Source organism: Ananas comosus, linkage group 3 (assembly GCF_001540865.1).
Source record: "Ananas comosus cultivar F153 linkage group 3, ASM154086v1, whole genome shotgun sequence".
In the NCBI taxonomy this organism is placed as follows: Eukaryota; Viridiplantae; Streptophyta; class Magnoliopsida; order Poales; family Bromeliaceae; genus Ananas; species Ananas comosus.
In genome coordinates this window covers 10,144,196-10,167,390 of record NC_033623.1, presented here as the reverse complement: position 1 = coordinate 10,167,390, position 23,195 = coordinate 10,144,196, and the positions used below count along the sequence as shown (strand labels likewise).

Below are 23,195 nucleotides of genomic sequence, written 5' to 3'. Positions count from 1 at the left end.
CTTCAGAATTTCAGTTTTGCTCGGTTCCGGACTCCAATATACGCGAGCAACGCCTAAAGGTATTCTAACTCTTTTAGAACTGCATTTCTAACCTCGTCCGATGTTGGGAATGTCAATTGGACTTTGTTACAATTACTTCTCTTAGACGCTCACTTTGGTCATTTGACAAAAGTGAATCTAACACGCACGAGGATCGTTAACTTCTCCAAGGTCACAAGGGCGCCAAGCTCGCTGAATGTTCGCAAGTCTCGCTCGCTCAAATTGCCCAGGGACACACTTGGCCCATCCCGCGCAATCTAAAAGAAGATCGCCTACGCGGGGTGGTATCGTTCCTAAAACGCGACAAACCCTCCTATTAATCCCAGACCTTTATGGGTCGAACACAAGACACTTAATACCGACTCAACCCATGAATCCTGGTTTTGGCCTTAATGAACTTGGACAAAATTTTCCCTAACCTATATTTCGGGATCTTATGTACAAATGATCTGGGCAGCTGGAGAGTACACTAGCATATGCATGTTGCTTCTTTCGTTCAGATCAAATGGACCGGACAACGATTCCCAAAATGCAACTACTGTTAATGTCACGTCCCGCGATGTCTGTTCCTCGGGCACGCCACCAAATCCGCCGTATTACAAAGAAATTTTCCTCCTGTATCACGACCGGAGCGAAGCATTGTACCTGTTTAATCAACACATACTACTGAACGTAGTTAGAGTGCTAGAAATAAGAGAAAGCTAACGCAACGCTTGAGATAAAGTTCACTGCTCAATTAGCGTTCAATCCAAAATATTCTCACGAATTATGCTCTGCGGTTTCATATTTAGACCATGGCAGTCAACCGATGAAGCATTTATAGTCGTTGATGAACTAATAAAAACACTTTACTGCTAACACCTCCTCAACATTACTCGTTTTTATGAGCGTGGGGTTTAGTACAAAACGATCAGCCAAATCAATGGTCTAATCTTCCTGCAAATAGTCACAAGTCTCGTCTCTCATTAAGTCCTTTAATTCTCTATGGTTGCTATCCTAGGGTCTCCTAGGTCAACTAAAATTTCTTGTGATCTACTTTTTATGTTTCGTTTTGATGACTCTGAGGAGTCATCCATTATATCTGATCATGCGCGCCGACGCTTTGCGTGTGACCTCGTCGCCCTGGGTCGGCGGACTCGCGTATGTGCAGCAGCCGGAACCTATGGCTCGTGCAAACATAGGTAATTCAACTGGGCGGTGAGACACTACTGTAAAAATAGTAGTCCTCAGTGGGTTACGCCAAAACACACGGTCCACCCACTAAGTAGCAGAAGGGGGTTGCGGGTAACAGTAGTCAGAAAAAGCAGGGAAACTAAACTCGTACGCTTATCGTTCATCTTACCTATCATGTTTACACTAACCACGAGAAATATCGAATTTGACCATCCAATCGGGACTGTAAGCATACCCGTCCCGGCTGTGAATCACGCCGTCCCTACCGTTTGCGACCTATCGGCGTCTACTCCACACTAACTGGTCTGGAGAAGCAATGTCCAACTGCACATGAGCGACACAAGTGCGAGAGCACAAAGCCTGACTTCCGAGTGGCACCGTGGGCGCTACCCAACCGAGTATGCCAGCGATTATCTTGGTCTGAGCTCAAACGAGCTCTGCAAGCAAAGTCAAGAAATCGATCTAACTGGTTACAACAAAAAGCTTAACGTGCCTCGGCACAAGTCTGACGCAAAAAGGCCCAGGATACGTGTCCAACCGTCACTCTACGTGGACCACTACAGTCCGGGACAACCTGAAAACACTGTAAGAATCCACTCGGCTACCAGCCGAGCGGTATGTCTACTAAACACCTAGAGTATCTTCGAGGGATACGTGCGATAGCTACGAATTTTAATAACGGTCTCCTAGCGAGCTAAATCAGGCAGTTAATCAAGTGACAGGTCCAGAATCGCAAGTTTTTCTCTAAATTCAATTTATCAAGTCAACATGTGTAACCTTGAATTCCATTTATTACGCATCGCTCCAAATTCAGATATGCAATCTACCTATTTGAATCCATGAATTCGAGCTAGAATAGATTATCCAAAATTGAAACGGTATATATGTCGGACGATTTGGATATGAAGGAGGTCAAAACCGGATGTCGTAATCCACCTCGATCGCTAATCCCTGGCGCAGCGGAACCCTCCTTCGGCTGTCGGAATAAACGCCTGCCGAAACGTCGAAAACCTCCAAGGCCGAAGTCAAGGTCCCGCCAACTCTACACGGAGAATCCGAGCATATAAACATTAATTCTGCCTCCAAAAACAAGCAACAGTGAAGAGCGAAATTCTGACTCTTAGAAACCTTACCAAATCCAGCAAGTAAGGGCTTCGTGGATTCCTCTCGAAGCTCGGAATCAACGAACCAATTCCGTCGAAAACCGACGCTCCTACGCCGAGTACAGAATTGAAATACCGACGGCGACTGGCTGAAAATTCTGCAAGCAGCACCAAGTGGCGGACAGTAGTCTCCCTGTACTCAATGGTCGAAATGAAATACGTTTGAAGCATGCCAACGGAACACTACCTCAATGGCTAATCGGACATCGACGTTGCTTGGCGTCGAGCACGGCAACACCACCCTCGCTAGCTGCCTCGCAGCGCAATATCTCGATCCAACCGTACCCTCGAACGGGATGCTTAGCGCGGTTAGGCGTCAGAGTTCGGTGGTCGGAATCTGCGAAGCTCTTCGGCCTCCTACCCGTGCTCTCCACATGCACGCTAATTAAACTAGAGGAGAAACAAAAAAGTGCAATCTTTTAATTGAAGGGATAAAATATTTGAAAGAATAGTGGCAGGTGGCATTCTTTAATCAAAAAAAGATGAACCGACTATTGCCCCAAACAGTCAAAATGAGGGTATTACATTTAAAAAATATTATACACAGTTCCCACTTAGAAAATCTTATCGTTAGAGTATAACAAAATGTACCGGTGTATACTTTTTTATTTTTGGAACATTAACTTATTTATTATGCCCACCCCTTGTACAACAGGGGTGCGTTTGATTCGAATTATCCTGACAGGATTACAAATATGCCTGACAGGATAATCCTGATAGGATTATTGCGTTTGCATTCGAATTATCCTAAACGGATTATTGCGTTTAGTTCATCCAGTATAAACATTTTCAATCCAGCATTATATTAATATTATGTTATTTAATCAAATCTGCTAATGCAGCATTATAATAATCTCATTTAGAAATTTAAAAATATGGAATATATCGGAAAAACTCTCTGTAATATCTACATAACTCGACACCAAACCAGCGCTTAATTTGTTAGTATCATTCCTCGATTATTAAAAGTTAGGTAAAAATAAATGGGATACTTCAAAACTATGACGTCTCTGAAAACCATCCGCCTTTTTTTAATTAAACCTCTTTTAACTTCTTTTTTTTGTTTGAGTCATTCTAGGAATATGATTCTTAAAGTTTTTATTTAAATGTAAAAATCTTAATTAGATATTATCAGTTATTTATTTTTAATATGAAATGATTAAAACTTGGTACTTTTATTACTTCCAAAACATGTTAATACAGGTTACTTAATTAGTATCAAAAAGTTAATCCGGATAATTGTTTAATTCACCACCCCCGGTACCATATCTAAGGCCATACTATACTGATTGATGAGTATCAGCGCTTGTGCGTTAGTTTCGGACCCTTAGATAAAGGGGTGATGCAATTAGGATGATAGTTGTTTCCCAAGGGATTAGCGGATAGTTGCTGAATAGCATGATCCAAATTGAATGGAAAAGTCAAAAGAGTAATTTTACGGCGAAAAACATCGACAGCACAAAGTGCTTGATTACTATGTCGTCATTTAATTTTCGTATCATTGATGAAGAGTATTGTGCAAAATTTTCGATATTGATGAAAGAGATGATGCACATTAGGATGCTAGTGGTTCCCGGTTAAATGATAATAGTTCAATAGGATTTAGCGGTGCGTCGTGAATAGATATAGATCTCATGAGTAAATGGTCAAACGAGTAGATCTACGATCCGAAAATTATGAATACAAGAAGATATACTATAAAGCATATCTAGGTCGCTCTCTCTCTCTCTCTCTCTCTCTTCTCTCTCTCTTATATAATTATATAATATGGAGTAAAGACACCATATCATGAGGTGCATGTGACGAAATGTTACGTAGTATTTAATTTGTAACAGTAAACACTGTAATTCATATATTCGGATGAAAGTCTTATTGCGTAAAGCATATGGCAGTAATTTGCCAGGAAGGCGAGGACAACTTTAGTCCATATATAAACCTATTTTACTTGCTTCTAGCGTAACACATTTTTTCATTACATGAACCTGCAATTCGGACGCTTAATTTTCTATCTCATATGTGGTAACAGTGCAATGCTCAAAAGCGAAGTCAAATAGATAATTACAATGATCCTATGCCGCTCATGAAATTATGTTATTATTATTAGTATTATATTATTATTATTGAATGTGATGGTGAAAAAAAACTCCGATTCTAATATTAAGCAAAAATATTTATTATTTAGTATGTAATTAAATGAAATGATCGATTTTTTATTCTAAAGCTAAGATAAAAAAGAACAATATTTTATGCAAGTAGTCTATGACGTAGTTTTAAATTAATAAGAAAAATTCAATATTTTTGTTAGAATAAACCAAATAGCGATTCAATAATCATGAACTTAAATTCTGACTGTATCATATTACTAGATACAAAATTATTATTTTAAAAAAAAATCTAAGTTATGAAGATGACGGTATTTTAAATATTTAACTTTAACATTTGTTAGAACTTTGGTTTGTTGATTATTGAACCCTTGAACAATTAATCAATTTAATTCGGTTTATTAGTATGCAAAATTCCAGTTACTAAGAAATTAGGGCCTGTTTTAGGCTACACAGTTAAAGTATCTCCACGCGAATTTATAAACTGTGGTTTCGGGTCTTAGTAAAATAGGACGAATCCATGCAACTCTAAAAATTCTACGGATTTCATTATTTGTAATGTTTCTGGAATACAGCACTGTACAATTTCACAGTCTTTTCTAATTTAAGATTAGAAAGTTAAAATATTAAAAATTTAATATGTGAAAAATGTGTGAAATTTTGAATTTTATGGAATTTTAAATTTTTTAATTTTCAAAGTTAAAATTCCTATAAATTAAAATTTATAAATTTAAAAATTATGTTCTAAAATTTTTATAATTTATTTAATACTTTTAAACTTTCTCCATTAAATTTTTCTAAAACAAAAATTTAAATTTAAAATTTATAAATATGAATTTTATAGATTTTAAATTTATATAAGTTTATAATAAAGTAAAATTTAAAATATTATAGAATTTAAATAATTTGAAATTATTGACCTATGAGACTTTTGAGAATTTGAAATTTATAAATCTGTTAAAATTCTGAAATTTAAAATTTAAATTTTTAAATTTCAATATTTAAGTTTAAATTTTTTATTAAAGTGTTTGAAATTAAATTTAAAATTTAAAATTATAATATATTGAATTTTTATTTAATTTACAAATATTTAGAATTTAAATAATTTTAATAATATATTTAAATTTTCGAATATTGAAATTAAATTTGATAAATATTCAAAAATTTGAAATTATATAATTTGAATATTTGAAATTGTGAAATTAATTTGAATATTTGAAGATTGAAATTATTTGAAATTTAAAGTTTGAATTTATAATTTAAAATTTAAATTAAAATTAATTTAAATTTCAAATGTGATAATTTTCAATTTCAAAATTCAAATTTTAATTTTATAATCTTGTTGAAATTTAAAAAATCTATTTGAAATTTTACAATTTTATTTGAAATTTAAACGTATAGAAACTTGATGCTATTCTTTGAATAAGTTAGCTGCTGTAAGCAATCGTGGAATTTTTTTTCCTTGGTTTGATGCTGGCATATATTACTTTTTTACGTCTACTTTTTTGGGTATATTTAACTATATACTGCCAAAAATTACTGTGTACTTTTTTTTTTCCTCCCAACACGCTTCAATAGTGTCTCTCTCTCTCCTACCGCCGCTTAGCATCGTCTTACTTGCTCGTGTTTCGATGAGGATGCAAACGAGTGCGCTTTGGGTGCACACACGTGGGGGTTACTACTCACCACTCCTTTCCGTTTCATTCTCACTGGATTATATATATATATATTCAAATTAGGGAAAATTTTCCTATACCATTCTAAACAACATTCAAATTTTATACAGAACCCCTTTCTAAAGTATAACATTCATTTGTAACCCCTCTAAATTTAAAGAAACTTTCAACAATAACCCTGCCATTAAGATGTCATCTATATTAAGTTAATAGTATTTATATTTCCAAACTTGTATCCCTGATCATTACTAATTTTATTCATAATATCCTCTCTTATATTCAGAAGTAATTTAAACTTAATATATAGACTTAAAAATTTTAGTAATTCAATTGATTTTAGTTGAAAAAATATTATTATTTCAATTGAAATAAATTCTATTTGGAATAAATTGTTTGCTTAAATTAAATTGTTGATTTTGCTTTCATTGCTCAGATATGACAGGATAATTCATTTTGTTATTCTAGTTTTCTTGCCGTGCACCGATTGTAAAGTAATAAACAACTTTTATTTGTAACTAAGTGTAGAGAAAATTTGTGTTTATGATATTACATTATAGACTAAGAAACAACATTACTATAAGTCTGAAATTCAAACTAAAAAAGAAGTTATAACATTATGAAAGACAAACTAAAATTTCGGTAATCAAATGGACTTTGTGAAAATATTATTTTAAATAATAATTTGAAAAGACTAAATTCGACAAGGTAATAACTTTATTATTAATTTCAATATGCCTTGACTAATTAATTTTGAGTTGAAACTAGCGAATTAATGTCATTTAATATTTAATTATTAAATAGTAATTACCTATTTAATTAAATTTTTGTTCTAACTAAATTATATATTTGAATCAAATCAAATGAAATTTTAAGCCATGGGATAAAATTAAAGGAAAAAATAAGAAGATGTCGGCCATAATCAATTGCCCTTACCATTATAAAGTGGATACTTAATTTCATTCTTACCCTTCATTATAATATAATATAATTTTAAGATTTACACTAATAGATGCTGGGAGATACATTTTGATATTAAACTTTTTGTTAGAGGCGTTTACAATTATTTGAAGTTTCAAGGATACAAATAAAATTATCCCATTCAAATTGAAGAATGGAAATGAAAGATTATGGCATAAGGAGATCTGTATCGTACACGATCCCTATTAATACGGTATTACTTTTTGGTGAGATGGAGAGAGAAAAAGGACCCTGTTTTCTCTAACCCTCTCACGCACAAGAAGTATATTTCCGTCGACCAGGGTCCTTAGCACCGAAAGTTAACGTTTATCCTCATTAAAACTAAAAGGATTGGATGCACATGTTTAGTTGTACGGGTTTTATGAATCTTATACCCGCTGTAATATACAAAGCCAATCATTCCATGCCCTATGCTACAAAAAATAAATTATTGTGGGTTCAGGTGGTGACTATTAGTTATGGTTTCCTGGAAACAGTTGGATTTAGTTATTATATGTGATTTCCCTGATTATTTTGTGCATTGGACCTTAACCATTGATGCTTATTTTTTTTGTATCAGAGTCACACAGTGTTTTCAATTATTCTGGCTAGATGTTTTATTACTACTGTGCTCACTATTTGCTCTTTGTTCATGGATGCGGATGTGTTCTTCGGCCTTTGTGACTGTGCAAAGTGGTATGAAATTGTATTACTCTTAAGTTGCTCTACTGCGTTGGTTATAATTTTTCCCAAACTGTGATGCAGTTACAATTTATTGTTAGATTACTTCTGCATGTAAAATCATAATCTTGGATATTTTATTTCGGATCTTATCTGGTTTGAAGTTTGATCTTTTTGCTGGTTTCTTTCTATGATGATTATCTATTACTTTTTTGTAGTGGCTGTGCTTAGAAGCCCTTTTCCCCCGCTGTTTTATTGTAGTGATTATCTCTTGACTTTTTCTTGATTTGCGAATACTTGATCATCACACAAATATTCATAAATTGAATTTAGCAAGATAAAAGAAACATTTGTGTATAATTTTTTAAAAAATTAGATACATAAGCTAAGTAAAAAAATTGTGATTTGGCAACAGAACTACATGTGGTGTGAATACAATGCCGGTGATGATGATGGTTTCTATTACTGTTTGGAGGATGGCATGAATTGCAAAATTCGTGCAACCCTACATTAATTGGAAACCAAATGAGCCATATTACTAATAGAGAAAACATTTACTGCTGCCTACTTTTAAGTCCACGAATTTATGTTGGATGTTGCTGTTGTTTCTGCTGCTTATGTTAGTTCTGTCTTTTTCATGAACTCACATGTTTTTTTTATAACTATTAATTTCATATATTGTGTTTAGGATGATATCGATATCTTGCTACTATTTTTAAGCAAATGCAAATATTTCAGTCTTCTTTTGATGTCAACAATAAGAATAAAGTAGTACAAATGATTATTAAAAAAATGACTATAAGAAAATTTAATTGTTGTAAGAAAATTTAATTATTACAAAATTAAAAAAGTTTAAAACATATACAGTGAAGTTGGTGGATCATATATTAATAGATTATGACAATACTTTATGTAAAATACACTGCCATAAACTTAAAGAAATGTATCTTATGCTTATCCAAATGGTTTCAATAAAAATGCTTCTCCTACTCTATACAATCTCGGTATTTTGTTTTATAACTGTTATTTATCTAAAAATGGAAATACTATAACATGATAATAAAATATTAGAAACATATGAAGAAGGAAAGAGAAATTAATCTTTCTATTATATTTTTCCTGTTTTGTACTATTTATTGATTTATGACAGTAGCTATAGAAAATACAAAGAGTAGGAGGAGTATTTTTATTGGAATTATTTGGATAAGAATAAGATATATTCCTTAAAGTGTATAGTAGGAAATTTCACATAAAATATGGTAACAGTTTATTCGTATGTACTCTATCAGCTTTACTGTATATGTTTTACGTGAACTATAACTCACAAGGAATAGGTACTGTACAGTATATCTATTTAGTAAGCGAAAGAAAGTTACAAATTGTGAATATTTGCATGATTAAAATCATGATTGTATTAATATATAAATGATACTAATTGAGATAAAAGGTAAAGAAACATGGCAAGTATTCTGATTATACAAAAGAATCTACAACTTAAATAGAGAAATCATGGTCTAACTTATATTGGATTATATGTGGCGTAAAATTTGGTGCATTGCCAAATTAGGACAAATAGTACAAATTAGTAAAATTATGCCCAATAGTTTAGTAATATAATTTGGTTCATTGTCAAAATAATACTCTAATTTGTTGTGGCAAAGTATATGTGAGATTAAATTATGACAAATAGTCAATTGAAATTTCTCATATATTTTGATGCAAAAACTAGAGTTGTTTTATTAAGAGAACCCCTGCAGATCACCAATATGATATAGTGGAGGAAATGATGTAGACTATTACAAGTTTGGACAGTATTGAGAAGTCTCTTTTTTCGCTTTTGTTTTCCCCTCCCAAATATTCAAAATTTGTTCCCTTAAGCAATAGCCTGCAAAAGTTTTTGTTATTAAGATGTTGGTGAGCCTGAACTGAAACAGTGCTTCTTGAGCTGAAACAGTCCTTTCTTAGACTACTTCATATAGTTCTTTTGCTGTATTTATTTGCATGTATTTCATTCTGGGTTTATTACAAAAAATTTAGATTATATTTCATGCCTTTTGTTCTATATGCTGCTGCAGTTTTTACAGTTGTACAATCAAGTTCAATTAAAGTTTTCTTAAAATGTAAGTTTTTTTCGCTACTTGAGCTTAATTACTTTTTATAGAATCATTTCACTTCACTTATTATCCATTTCTTTTTTCCCAGTACTATCATACTGCTGTTTTTTATATTTCTCATTGTATTATTTCTACCCTTGAATGTTTGCTATGTACCAAAAAAATGTGCGTTATTGTTTAATTATGCTAAAAAATTTTAAATTTTTACATTTCAAATTTATAATATAAACTTTAGATACTTAATTTTATATTTAAGTTTTGAAGCTGACAATTTTATATTTTTTTTGTCTCTTAGTCTAGGAATTTTTAGAAAGAAATGTCTTTGTTTTTTTTATATTATACTATTAACTGGTGTGGTTTTACATAAAAGATTGTTAGAGAGCCTTTATGTGAATTATATATGAACAAATATAGCTGAAATCGATTAACTGTGCACATTCAATCATTCGAAAAATTATTAGTTGCCAAAGATTTATTCATCAATCTATTTTTAGATTTAATCAACAAAAATATGTTATTAATCAAAATAGCTATGCCATAACAAACTATAACTCATTTTCAACCAAAAGCTTTTTTAAGTGGATTGCATCTGTATGTCTAATTATGATATTTACATGTTTGAATCATTTTTCAATTAACTTTTTGTTAACCAATAATTTCTCGAAGGATTGAATGTGCACAGTTAATCGATTTCAGCTACATTTTTTTCATATACAATTCACATAAAGTCTCTCTAACAATCTTCTATGTAATATCACATCTAATGGATAATCTATGTGCTCAATTGGTTCTCTAAGCAATGATGATGTAAAAATTAAAAAAGACCAATGTTGATGGTCTTAGACTGATACTTGCACTATTTTGTTGACTAAAAAAATATTCAGAAAATATTTTTAAATAATAATGCAAGTTTTTCCGTCAAATTGAGCTCTCCGGAACCATTTGACTTCATTGATTATCCTTTCTTTTTTTTTTGCTAATAATTTAACAAATATATGTGTATACTGAAACTTTTTTATACTGTCTGAGGACATTCATTTCTTTTTGAACTATTTAAATATGCTATTTATCTATTTTATAATTTTTTTGCATACCATGAAATGTTGGATATTATTTCAACTGAATTTGATAAATAACTATGTACTTTTGAAAAGTAAAGTTGAGCCAAATTTTTATTTTTCTATTTGTTATGTGTTTCCTCTGGTGTCAATTATCCCTTCTTTTTTTTTTCCTAATAATTTAACAAATATATGTACATACTAAAATTTTTTTCTACTGTCTGAGAACATTCATTGCTTTTTGAACTATTTAAATATGCTATTTACCTATTTCTTTTTCCTTCACATTATAAAAATGCTAAGTTAATTGCACAGTTTACTTTACTATTCTTATTATTAAACTGATTTGAATCAAAATATACTTGCTTCTATTTGTTTCCAAACTTCTCTCTGAAATTGAACCATTGTTATGAATTTTCAGCAGGTTAATTGTTTAGTAGCACACTTATCTGAAATTTGTACGCTATAGAGTATATGATGTTGGCCTTCTCTATAGTGTTTGAAATTAACAAAGATATGACATACTCTATGAAGACATGGTGGAATGGTCATTCTTATGCCAATGCTCGCAGCTTGCATACATAAAAAATTGTTTGTTATTTTTGTGCATAGCATGGAATGTTGGATATTATTCCAGCTTAATTTGATAAATAGCTATGTACTGTTGAAAAGTAAAGTTGAGCCGAATTTCTGTTTTTCTGGTTGTTATGCGTTTCCCCTTATACTTTGGCGTTTTGAAAGTTTTCTCATTGCGCTTGGCTGTATATATTTTTCTTAGATTTGTTTGTTATTTTTCACTCTTTTTTCTCGCTATGCTAATCTTGCTCTTCAACTATTTAGTCTTTTGCATCAATTGATATATTCAGATTTTTTTGTTTTGTCCTTTCTAATGCTTCGCCCTTTTTCCTGCACTCTTTGTTGTTGTGTTTTTTTCCCTCTTTTTTTTTTGTCTACAGATTCAAACTGGAAAAGTGGCAAGAATGTAAATGGTAGATACCTAAATGAAATGGGTTTTCATTTATTGCCAAATTGGTATACCAAAAAGCATTCGTTTATTGTGAAGATGATGCTGTTGGCGTTTTTCTATAGTCCAAGTAGAAATATTCAAATGATACGCATTCTACTGAAACAACTCAACAACTTGGATTTTTTTTTGTTTTTCCTAAGCTTTTGCTGTAATAGCTTGCTTCTTTGCTATCATTTTTTTAAATAATTGATAATTATTCTACTAGGATATGGCATGTTGGCCATTTTTTTTAATAAATAATTATGTAGTTTTGAGAAGCCAACTCTGTTAACAATTAAAAGGTTGGTTTTCATAGGAATTTTTTCCTGACTCTGTATTGCCTGAGACAAGCAGGAGATTTTTCTCTTGCTTACTTTTATGTTACTTTGTTAACTTTCAAAGAAAAAATATAACTTATGAGCAATGTAAAAATTGGAGTACTGGTGAGTTTATAGATTATTTTCGACTATTATATTGATTTTCTTTTGTAATGTTTTGTGTGACCTGAAATCATGGAGTTAACTAATTTGTTTTCTTCAGTATTTGAATTAGATTTTTCTAAAAAGTTTTGCTCTATTCTTCATGAAAGTCCTTTAGTTTAACCTTTTTTTTTCTCTTTGAGCATTTTAGTTAATTTTGCGAGTTAGAGTTTTGTTTAACTAATAATTGTTCTACTAGAATATGGCATGTTGGCCAAATTTTTTTTAATAAATAATTGTGTAGTTTTGAGAAGCCAAGTCTGTTAGCAATTAAAAGGTTGGTTTTCATAGGAATTTTTGCCTGGCTCTGTATTGCTTGAGACAAGCAGGAGATCTTCCTCTTGCTTACTTTTATGTTACTTTGTTATCTTTCAAAGAAAAAAATTAACTTATGAGCAATGTAAAAATTGGAGTACTGATGAGTTTATAGATTTGTTTCGATTATTATATTGATTTTGTTTTGTAATGTTTTGTGTGAGCTGAAATCAGGAAGTTAACTAATTTGTTATCTTAAGTATTTGATAAAGATTTTACTAAAAAGTTTTGCTCTATTCTTCATGAAAGCCCTTTAGTTTAAGCTTTTGTTTTTTTTTCTCTTTGAGCATTTTAGTTAATTTTATAAGTTACAGTTTTGTTTAACTACTTCCAATTTTACATCAAATCTCTTTTTTGGATACAACATTTAGTATGTGTTATAGAGAGATGTGATCTATATGAATTATATGATTGGTTACTTGGTGTATAAGTAAAAAGCTACTTAAATTATTCAAGTACTAACCTGGTATGAAGCTATTTTTCTTTACCCTGTATACATGTGTTTTCTTTTCTTTTGTTACGTTTTTTTTTTTTTTTTTTGCTTCTTGCTCGGATTCGGATCTTTATTTGTTATGCTAAAATTGTTGTCTTTTTTTCTTCATATTTTATTTTGTTTTTTTTTCATCATTCACCTTTTTAATTTTTTCTCTTTTGCTTAGGGAGCAATCGTTTGCTATATTTTACAGTATATTGTATGGTTGTTATTTCACCAAATATAAATAGTATATATAAAATCAACAATCAAAAGCAATTATATTGTTCTTTTAAACTTTAATATCCAAAATCAACAATCAAAAGCAATTATATGAGAGATTATATTGGTACAACTCTTTTAAACTTTAATATATAAAATCAACAATCAAAAGCAATTATATGAGAAATTAGTAACTATGACTTTGTTATTAGTATTTCTATTGGTTTTATAATGGTCTTTTTAATTTATAATACTCCTTGCTTTAGATTGATTGATGTAATGTATTTCTTTATATGCAAAAGTATGATACAAATGAATGTTAATGTAATTCTGAGATACACCGAACTTTAACTAATTGTATGGTTATGTAAATTTTTTGATTGTTAATGCTAATGTTTTAACTATTTAAATTTTTATTTGGATTATGATAAGCCATACATCTTTTCTCAGTTTCTGGCATAATAATAATTATAAGTATAAAACTTAGAAGTGTATGATATAAGAAAAAATAAATTTAATTGCCATAGATTTTCAAAAAAATAGTCCAAAAATAGTCTCTTACCGATAACAAAAAAAAATATTTTTACTTTTTTCCCAGTTCGAATATACTTTTCTATTTCACCAATTTTTCTTATATATTTTTTAAGTTTCGGATAAGAAAAGTTTCTATTGCATTTCTTTTGTATTTTGGTAGAAATTTAATGCAAAGTTTACCTGAAATAATTTACAAAAAAAATTAAAAATATATAAAGTATTTCATAAGGTTTAAGAGGTACATAAGAAAAGGTTTCTTTTTTAGCCTATGGTTACAGTATTGAAGAAACAAAAGTCTATAATTACAACAGACATTAATAACCAAATTATTCATGTATTCAACTGTGTTGTAAATTTTCTTACAATGAAAAAATTTATTTAGACTTTGTTTGAGTATTTAATCTCTTTTGAACTTTGAACCTTTTTTGCTGTCAAGTTGTAATATGTAAATTTTAAATTAATTGCTCCTATTTTATTGCTAAATTAATAAACTTATCTACTTGCAGAATATTTTGCGTAAGTTATAATTGGCTATCATTTTGACTTATTTGCGTTTTCAATTTATAGTAGCTCAACTAAAATAATGGTATATAAATATATATAAAATTTGTGTGGAATGTCGAGAAAGAAAAAGTCTATAATTACAACTGATATTACAAATCAAGTTATTAATATACTCAAGTATGTACTAATTCCTAATGCTTTGAAAAACAAAATATTTATCCTTTCTTTGGATGTTTAGACTGTTGTGAATTTTAAACCTTTCATCCTCTCAAGTTGTAATTTGTAAATTTTAAATAAATAACTGCTACATTATTCCTAATTTGATTTATCTACTTGCAGAACATTTTCGTAAATTATAATCATCGATCTTCGAAAAGCTACATTCTACCTTTTTTTCTTAGGTATGTCTTATTTGTATACTCAACTTTGTTATATAAACCAATTATTTATCTATACATTCGAAGTTGTTTTGTGCTATACATTTTTCTTTTTTTCCCCCTTATCTTACATTTTCTATAACCATTTTTTTGCATTAATAATTATGATAGGTTAGAATATGAGTTTCGCTTTCATGGACAAGCAAATAGTATATAAAGAAAATAGGAGAATACGTAAAGCTATTCTTACTCAGCGAAGAAGTAATCGAGGGCTTTCTTCTACAAAGTTTCAAAATTGTGGCGATCATGCTTCTTCTTCAAATTTTAAAACTAATAATACGCAGCAAATAAAAAGGAAGCGCAAAGCTAAATCTATTGATTGTGAAAGTGACTGTGGTGAGATGCAGTTCAGTGTTTCAAGTGTACTATTCAGAACAGAAGAAAATACCACGCAAAATATAGAATGTTTGTATCTTGGATTACCAGAATATGAATGTCAGTCATGTGGAGCTTTACTTTGGTATTCAGAAAGAGTTTATAAATCTCACAATGACACTGTTCCAAAATTTGCACTATGCTGTCAGGAAGGGAAGGTTTCTTTACCATTATTGCAAAATTCACCTGATTTCCTATATTCTCTATTGGACTATAGAGGTTCTGCTACATCCGCAAGCTTTCGACAGAATATACGTGCATACAATTCTATATTTGCATTTACATCTATTGGGGCAAAGATTGATACCGAGATAAATAGAAGAACAGGACCGTATGTGTTCAAAATTAGCGGGCAAAACTATCACAGAATGGGTTCGTTACTTCCATTTGATGGACAACGTCCGAAGTTTGCTCAGTTATATATTTATGATACTGAGAACGAAATTGATAATAGGATGAAAGCATTCAACAATATCGATGAGATTCGAAATATTGATAGAACTGTTGTTCAACATCTAATAGAAATGTTTGATTGCAAAAATGAATTAGTCAAAGTATTTCGAATGGCAAGAGATCGTTTCAGACAAATTGATTATATGCCCATTCGTTTGAGACTNGACAACGTCCGAAGTTTGCTCAGTTATATATTTATGATACTGAGAACGAAATTGATAATAGGATGAAAGCATTCAACAATATCGATGAGATTCGAAATATTGATAGAACTGTTGTTCAACACCTTTTGAGACTTATTGGAACACGAAATGAACATTTATCAGAATATACTGCTCCAACAGCTTCTGAAATTGCTGGTTTAATAGTTGATGACTTCGGTTCTGCTGATCGTCAGCGAGATATTGTTGTTGAATATAAGACATCAAAGTTGCAGCGTATTAGTGATTTACACCCTTCTTTTATGTCTATGCAATATCCGATTCTATTTCCATATGGAGAAGATGGCTTCAGGATAGGTATAAAATACAGTGAACTATCACGTAGAAAAAAAGGATGCAGAAATTGTGTTACAATGCGCGAGTTTTATGCTTATAGAATACAAAATAGATTACAAGAAGGAAAAACCTTAATTAGTGGAGGAAAGCTTTTCCAGCAATATATTGTTGATGCTTTTTCGTGTGTTGAAGAGGAACGACTTAATTATATTAGAAGAAATCAGTCGGACTTGCGGTTGGAAGTTTATAAAGGTATTAAGGATGCTGTTGTTGCAGGCGATGTTGACGGAAACGCTATTGGAAAAAAGATTATTTTGCCGTCTAGCTTTATTGCAGGTCCTCGATATATGATTCAAAACTATCATGATGCAATTGCTATTTGCCGACATTGTGGCCATCCTGATCTGTTTATTACATTCACATGCAATACACAATGGTTAGAAATACAAGATGCTTTACAGTTCATTTCGGGTCAAAAAGCTGAGGATCGTCCTGACATTATTTGTAGAGTTTTTAAGATGAAAGTTGATGCATTGATGTCGGATATAAAAAAAGAAATTTTCTTTGGAAAATCTGTCGCTGGTATGTGAATTTTTATTTGTCAATATATATATATATATATATATATATATATATATATATTTATTATCCACTTTTTTATTTTTTATGCTATAGTACTATGCTTGAATTCTTACTTTTTATCTGTTATTTTTTCTATCTAGATTTATACACGATTGAATTTCAAAAAAGAGGTCTTCCGCATGTGCATATATTGGTCTGGCTCAGTGTGGAAAACAAACTACCAAAAGCTGCAGATATTGATTCGACTATTTCTGCAGAAATTCTAGATAAAAATATTAATCCCATTGGATATGCAACGGTTACAAAGTTTATGATCCATGGGCCATGTGGATTGGTGAATTCGAAAGCACCGTGCATGAGCAAAGGTCAATGCTCCAAGCATTTTCCAAAAGAATTTAGAGCAGAAACATTATTTGATGAAAATGGATTTGCTATATATAGAAGAAGGAATGACGGAAGATATACTACAAAAAATGGAATTGATCTTGACAACAGATACGTTTTGCCTTATCATCTACAACTACTTCTCAAGTATCAGGCTCACATTAATGTAGAATGGTGCAACAAGTCAATGCTTATCAAATATTTATTTAAGTATATAAATAAAGGGCCAGATCGAATACAAGCAGTAATTGAAGATAATCAGTTGCCAACTACTCCGAACACCATACAGCAACATTATGAAGCAGATGAAATAAAGAAGTATTTAGATTGTAGATATTTATCAGCATATGAAGCTGCTTGGAGACTATTTGAATTTGATATACATCGTCGAGAACCCACAGTTGAGCGATTAACTATTCATATGCCATTGATGAACAATGTTGTATATCATGAAGAACAAAATTTAGTTGACGTTATGAATCGATGTAATGTCAGAAAAACTATGTTTACGGAATGGATGGCAACAAACCAACTTCACGACGATGCTTGCGAACTAACTTATGTAGAATTCCCTACGAAATGGGTTTGGCATTCATCCGACAAATTTTGGTCCAGAAGAAAAAGGGGAAATCGTATTGGAAGAGTTGTTTATATACATCCGAATTCGGGAGAGCTTTATTTTTTGAGAATGCTTTTAAGCTTAATTAAGGGTGCCAAAACTTATGAAGAACTCAGGACTGTTAACGGTGTTGTTTATGAAACATTTCGTGCTGCATGTGATGCTCTTGGTTTGCTTGGAGATGACTTAGAATGGCGCCAGGCATTGGATGAAGCATCTTATTGGTCTTCTGCTTCAGATTTAAGACATCTTTTTGTTTCTATAATTATATTTTGTGAGGTGGCCGAACCTACAAAGCTATTGGATGATTATTGGAGATTAATGTCTGATGATATTGTATATAGATTAAAAAATCTCTTAGCAGTTCAGAGCCTTAAAATGCCTCAGGAAGAATTACAAAATTATGTCTTATGTGAATTAGATATATTATTCAATAAAAATGGCAGCTCGCTCTCTCAATTCAGACTTCCTATTCCAAACAGAATAGTTATGGAAGATATTAGCAATAGACTTCTGAGAGAAGAAATGGATTACGACACAGATATGTTGAGAAGTGAACATGAGAACTTATACAAAGGTTTGACGCATGAACAACTAACTATATATCGCTCTGTTTTAGCATCTGTTTATGAAAATAAAGGAGGTGTTTTTTTTGTATATGGTCACGGTGGAACAGGAAAGACTTATCTTTGGAGAACAATAATTGCAAAGCTACGATCAGAAAGTAAAATCGTCTTGGCTGTAGCTTCATCGGGAATCGCATCGCTTCTACTTCCTGGTGGCCGAACGGCTCATTCGAGATTTAAAATACCTATTAAAGTTGACGACTTCTCGACGTGCGAAATAAAGAAGGGCACACAGCTTGCAAAATTGCTCAATCATACTAGCTTAATTATATGGGATGAAGCACCAATGAATCACAGAAATTGTTTCGAAGCTTTAGATAAATCATTAAAGGATGTGCTTGAAACAGATGATATTACTATTACAGGAAAACTATTCGGAGGAAAAACTATTTTACTTGGAGGAGATTTCAGACAGATACTACCTGTTATTGTCGGCGGAACAAAACAGGATATAATAAATGCATCAATTACAAGATCATACATATGGAATGATTGCTACATTTTTCGGCTCACAATGAACATGAGATTGCATAAATGTTCAGAAAATACAGCAGCACAAGAAGATATCTTAAGTTTTGCCAAATGGATACTTGACTTGGGCGACGGCAAATTGGACGCTATTAAGTTGGAAAATGAAGAAGAACCTACTTGGATTAAGATACCCGACGACATGCTTATTAAAAATAGCGGCGATAGTATTAGAGATATTGTTTTGGCAATTTATCACGATCTCGAGCATAATTATAATAATTCTTCGTATTTGAGAGACAGGGCTATAATCGCACCTATCAATGATTTGTCAGATGAAGTAAATACGTATGTCTTATCTTTAATTCCAGGTGAAGAAAAATGCTATATGAGTTCCGATTCAATTTGCAGCTCATCAGGGAATACTGAAGAAATTGATATCCTATACCCAGTTGATTTCTTAAATTCTCTGAAGTTTAATGGTGTACCTCATCATGAATTGAAACTAAAAGTTGGTTGTCCTATAATGCTGCTGCGCAATATAAGTCAACATTCAGGACTTTGTAATGGAACCAGATTAATTGTTACTCAATTAGCATCAAAAGTTATAGAAGCCGAAATTTTTACAGGAAATCATTCTGGTCAGAAAGTGTATATTCCTAGAATTCTAACACATGTGACAGAAACAAAGTGGCCATTTGTTTTGAAAAGAAGGCAATTTCCTATTCGTTTGTGTTATGCCATGACAATCAACAAAAGTCAAGGACAGACACTTCAATATGTTGGCTTATATCTTCGAAGACCAGTATTTTCACATGGTCAACTTTATGTTGGAGTTTCACGAGTTACCTCACGCAAAGGGTGCGAATCTTAATAGAAAATAATAATGACGAGCCTGAAGGATGCACTCGCAATATTGTTTTTACTGAAATCTTTGACGATTTTGTAACATAAAACAAATCGTATGTTTTTTTTTTGCATTAATAACTATGGCGTATTAAATATGAATAAATTCTCACTTTATTTTCGTATGTTTTCTATATGTTGTTGTCAAATTTCATAGATTTATTTTGCACTTTATAACTAATTCAATTCTATTCATTTCTAAAATTTACAGGATATCGAACAATGACATTTACTCTTCTAAAGGAACTGCATTCGGTGCAACGGCAAACTAAAACAAAGTCAGAATTAGTAGAATATGGGAAGCAAAGACACCTTTGCTTAAAAATGACATCCTCAGTCTAGAATGTCTTCTCATGATGAAGAGATTTTATCATATTCTATTCTACATAATATATCAAATTATTTTCTATCTAATTGCTAATATGATGATATTTCAACAGGGATACTCAATGCAAGCAACTATTCGCAAACATGATGCAGACAACTTTAAATCTTTGATTGATGAAGATCAGTATATATTGTCGAAAATTTTAATCTGATCTTGGCAAAAAATAATTATGCAGCTGTTAATCAAAAACATATGATCCAATTTAGGCAAATGGACACATTTTCTAAAAGTGACAGAAAACATCGAAACATTTCCCTACATACTTTTTCCTTCGTCAAGTACGACTATATCAAAACCAAAAACAATCAACAACTTATCTGATAGGTACTCTTTATATTATTTACTATATATATGCATATGTGTGTGTGTGTGTATGTGTGTGTATACATATATATGCAATATCTAAATGAACTTCTTTGTCTTTGCACTTTCTTAGATGTTATTGAACCATAGCAGGTGCTGGACCTGCTTCGTATACGTATGTTGCGCAAAAACAAACTCCAATAAAAAAGTTACAAATTCGAGATTTGGAGTGAGTCCTTAAAACATTGTGAAAAATTTATATACATATTCTATTTTCCTTTAACTAACATTTTTTTAAACTTGACTATTATTTGCAGCAAATGACACTCTATCTGTTACATTATGGGATGACTTTGCACTTACTTTTGAAAACCAATTAGCTGCAAGAAAGAAACTGATGATCCAATTATTATATTCTTGCAAGTATGACAATACGAAATTATAGAGGTACGTTGCAATCTTTTTTTTCATTTCTTAATCTTTTATGAATTCGATTTTTCATGAACTTAACTTGATACTAATTTTTTGCAACTAGATGAAGTTTATATATCCACATGCTCGCATCAAGGATATATATTATCTACAAATACCGGCGGTTGAAGAGTTCCGTTCATCTTGATGCGTAAGTAGATTACCTATTGTACTTTGTTTTATACAATAAATTCGACATATTACAAGAAACTTTTGAATACAGCAAACAACTGGCTATAGACCGATTCTAGTATATAGAGCTTCTAGACAAACCTATACTTAGTCCCTATGAACAAGCATCGAAAAATCGTATAAGCATAGCTGAGTTGGTTCAAATGGATATATCTACCATCAAGGTAAATTTATTATCGTTATTTCTCTACTTTTTTCCATTTGTTATTATTTATTCTTCTTTGGGAAAAAAACTAATCTTTTGTTCTATTATATATTAGGATATAAAATATACATGTAAAGCCAAATTAGTATCCATAGATACAACCTATGGATGGTGGTATAGAGCCTGTTATAATTGCAAAGCAGCAGTGAAGGATTTTGCTGATACTTTCTGGTGCGGACAATGTGGAAAAAATGATCAATCTCCTGTCCCATGGTATGATTTCCGAATAAATACTCATATATATACAAACACACACATATATTTCAAAAACTAATGCTCGAAGTTTCTTTAAAATAGGTACAAATTAGATGCTGTTGTTGATGATGAAATTGCGACGACAAACTTCATAATTTTTGGTAAAATAGCTCAAGAACTTATACGCATCCCTGCTCAACAACTTGCAATCGCCGCAAATGCAGATAAATTTGTTCTTCCTTCTGTTTTTAAGAATGTTGTTGGCCAGACTTATATTTTTCAAATCTCTATTGATTCTCGGAGATCAAACATAAATGCGCAGTCGTTTAAAGTTACGAAGATTTTCATAGATGATCTAGACACAAAAGGAAAAAAAAAGATATATACGAAAGATGCTGAAGATACTCTAGAAGAAACTAATGATGATCATACTACTCATACATCTCAGAATGATTCAGGACCTGAAATAGTTGAAGATCCAATAATACAAACAATGTAAGAAAAATATATATGACAATTCTTATTTCTAAACATTTACAATTCTTTCTACCAATACAAATCTTTTTTCCCTCAGAATTTATGTTTTATTCTTTGTTTTGCAGGAGCTCTCAATCAATCCTCGAAACACCAATATCCCGAAAAGGAAAAAGACTTTTTAGGTAATAGAAAAGTTCTCTGTTACATTTTTTTTTATAATCTATACGTTAAAAACTAATGTTTATTATTATAACTAGAATTGTAAAACAAACTCAACTCTAACATTTAAATATTCAAATACAAAATCAATATTTTAAATTTAAGTTTAAATAAAAACCTTACACCAGTTATTTGGATTTTTTATTCTTCCCAATTTTTTTATTGTTTTATCATTTTATATAAAACATATTTCATTTATTATTATATAAAATCAATTAAGTCATTCTCAAAAGTTTTTTTTTCAGTATTTGTAAACGATATAATACGAGCACATGATTCTATATTTTTTTTAAATTCCTATTTAAATTAATCATTATGTTAATATTTCTGATAACTTTAAACCGTCATTTTTATTTTATGAAAAAATACTTAATTCATCATTATATAAAATCAGATAATAGTATTTTATTATTAAAGAGTATTATATTTTTTTTGTATACGTTTTTCTAATCTTGTTTTATAAACTAACGATAAATCTCAAAAATTAATTTGGACACTTCCTTTCAACCGCAAAACTTTATTTATCTTATGACGCTTTTGAAGATTAATACGTTTTGGAGGTATTCCTTTTTTATTAATATGTGTAAATGATTTAGTTTTATATACTTTTATATTTTATACGTAGTCACATCTTCGTTATTTATCTTTTTAAACCAACTTTTTTCTGTTTCATAAACTATTATCATTTTCTCAGCTTCTTTCCAATTATATTGTATTAAACATATTTGGTTTTTCCTATGTTAAGAATTTTGATATTTAAATGTAGCTCAAACATTTCATGAGTTTGTAGTATTCGTCATTATTTCTGATATGAAGTAGCCAAAGACCACGTTACAGAAGTTATGTCGACGTTTAATATTACTTTTCAATTGCTATTGAAGAGATCATGTCTACACTTTCCCT

The 23,195-nt window shown here is 30.9% G+C and overlaps 1 protein-coding gene across 1 annotated transcript in view; it reads left to right on the top strand.

Moving 5' to 3' along the window:
- LOC109707801 overlaps positions 15,067–23,195 on the top strand; it is a 15,574-nt gene continuing 7,445 nt past the window's right edge. Inside the window, exons 1-10 of the mRNA XM_020229330.1 lie at positions 15,067–15,937; positions 16,087–16,278; positions 16,450–16,593; positions 16,699–16,839; positions 16,980–19,797; positions 20,054–20,105; positions 20,283–20,353; positions 21,699–22,091; positions 22,199–22,255; positions 22,836–22,852. Of these exons, the coding sequence (XP_020084919.1) occupies positions 15,067–15,937; positions 16,087–16,278; positions 16,450–16,593; positions 16,699–16,839; positions 16,980–19,797; positions 20,054–20,105; positions 20,283–20,353; positions 21,699–22,091; positions 22,199–22,255; positions 22,836–22,852 (4,756 nt within the window). The remainder of the gene's footprint in view (positions 15,938–16,086; positions 16,279–16,449; positions 16,594–16,698; positions 16,840–16,979; positions 19,798–20,053; positions 20,106–20,282; positions 20,354–21,698; positions 22,092–22,198; positions 22,256–22,835; positions 22,853–23,195) is intronic.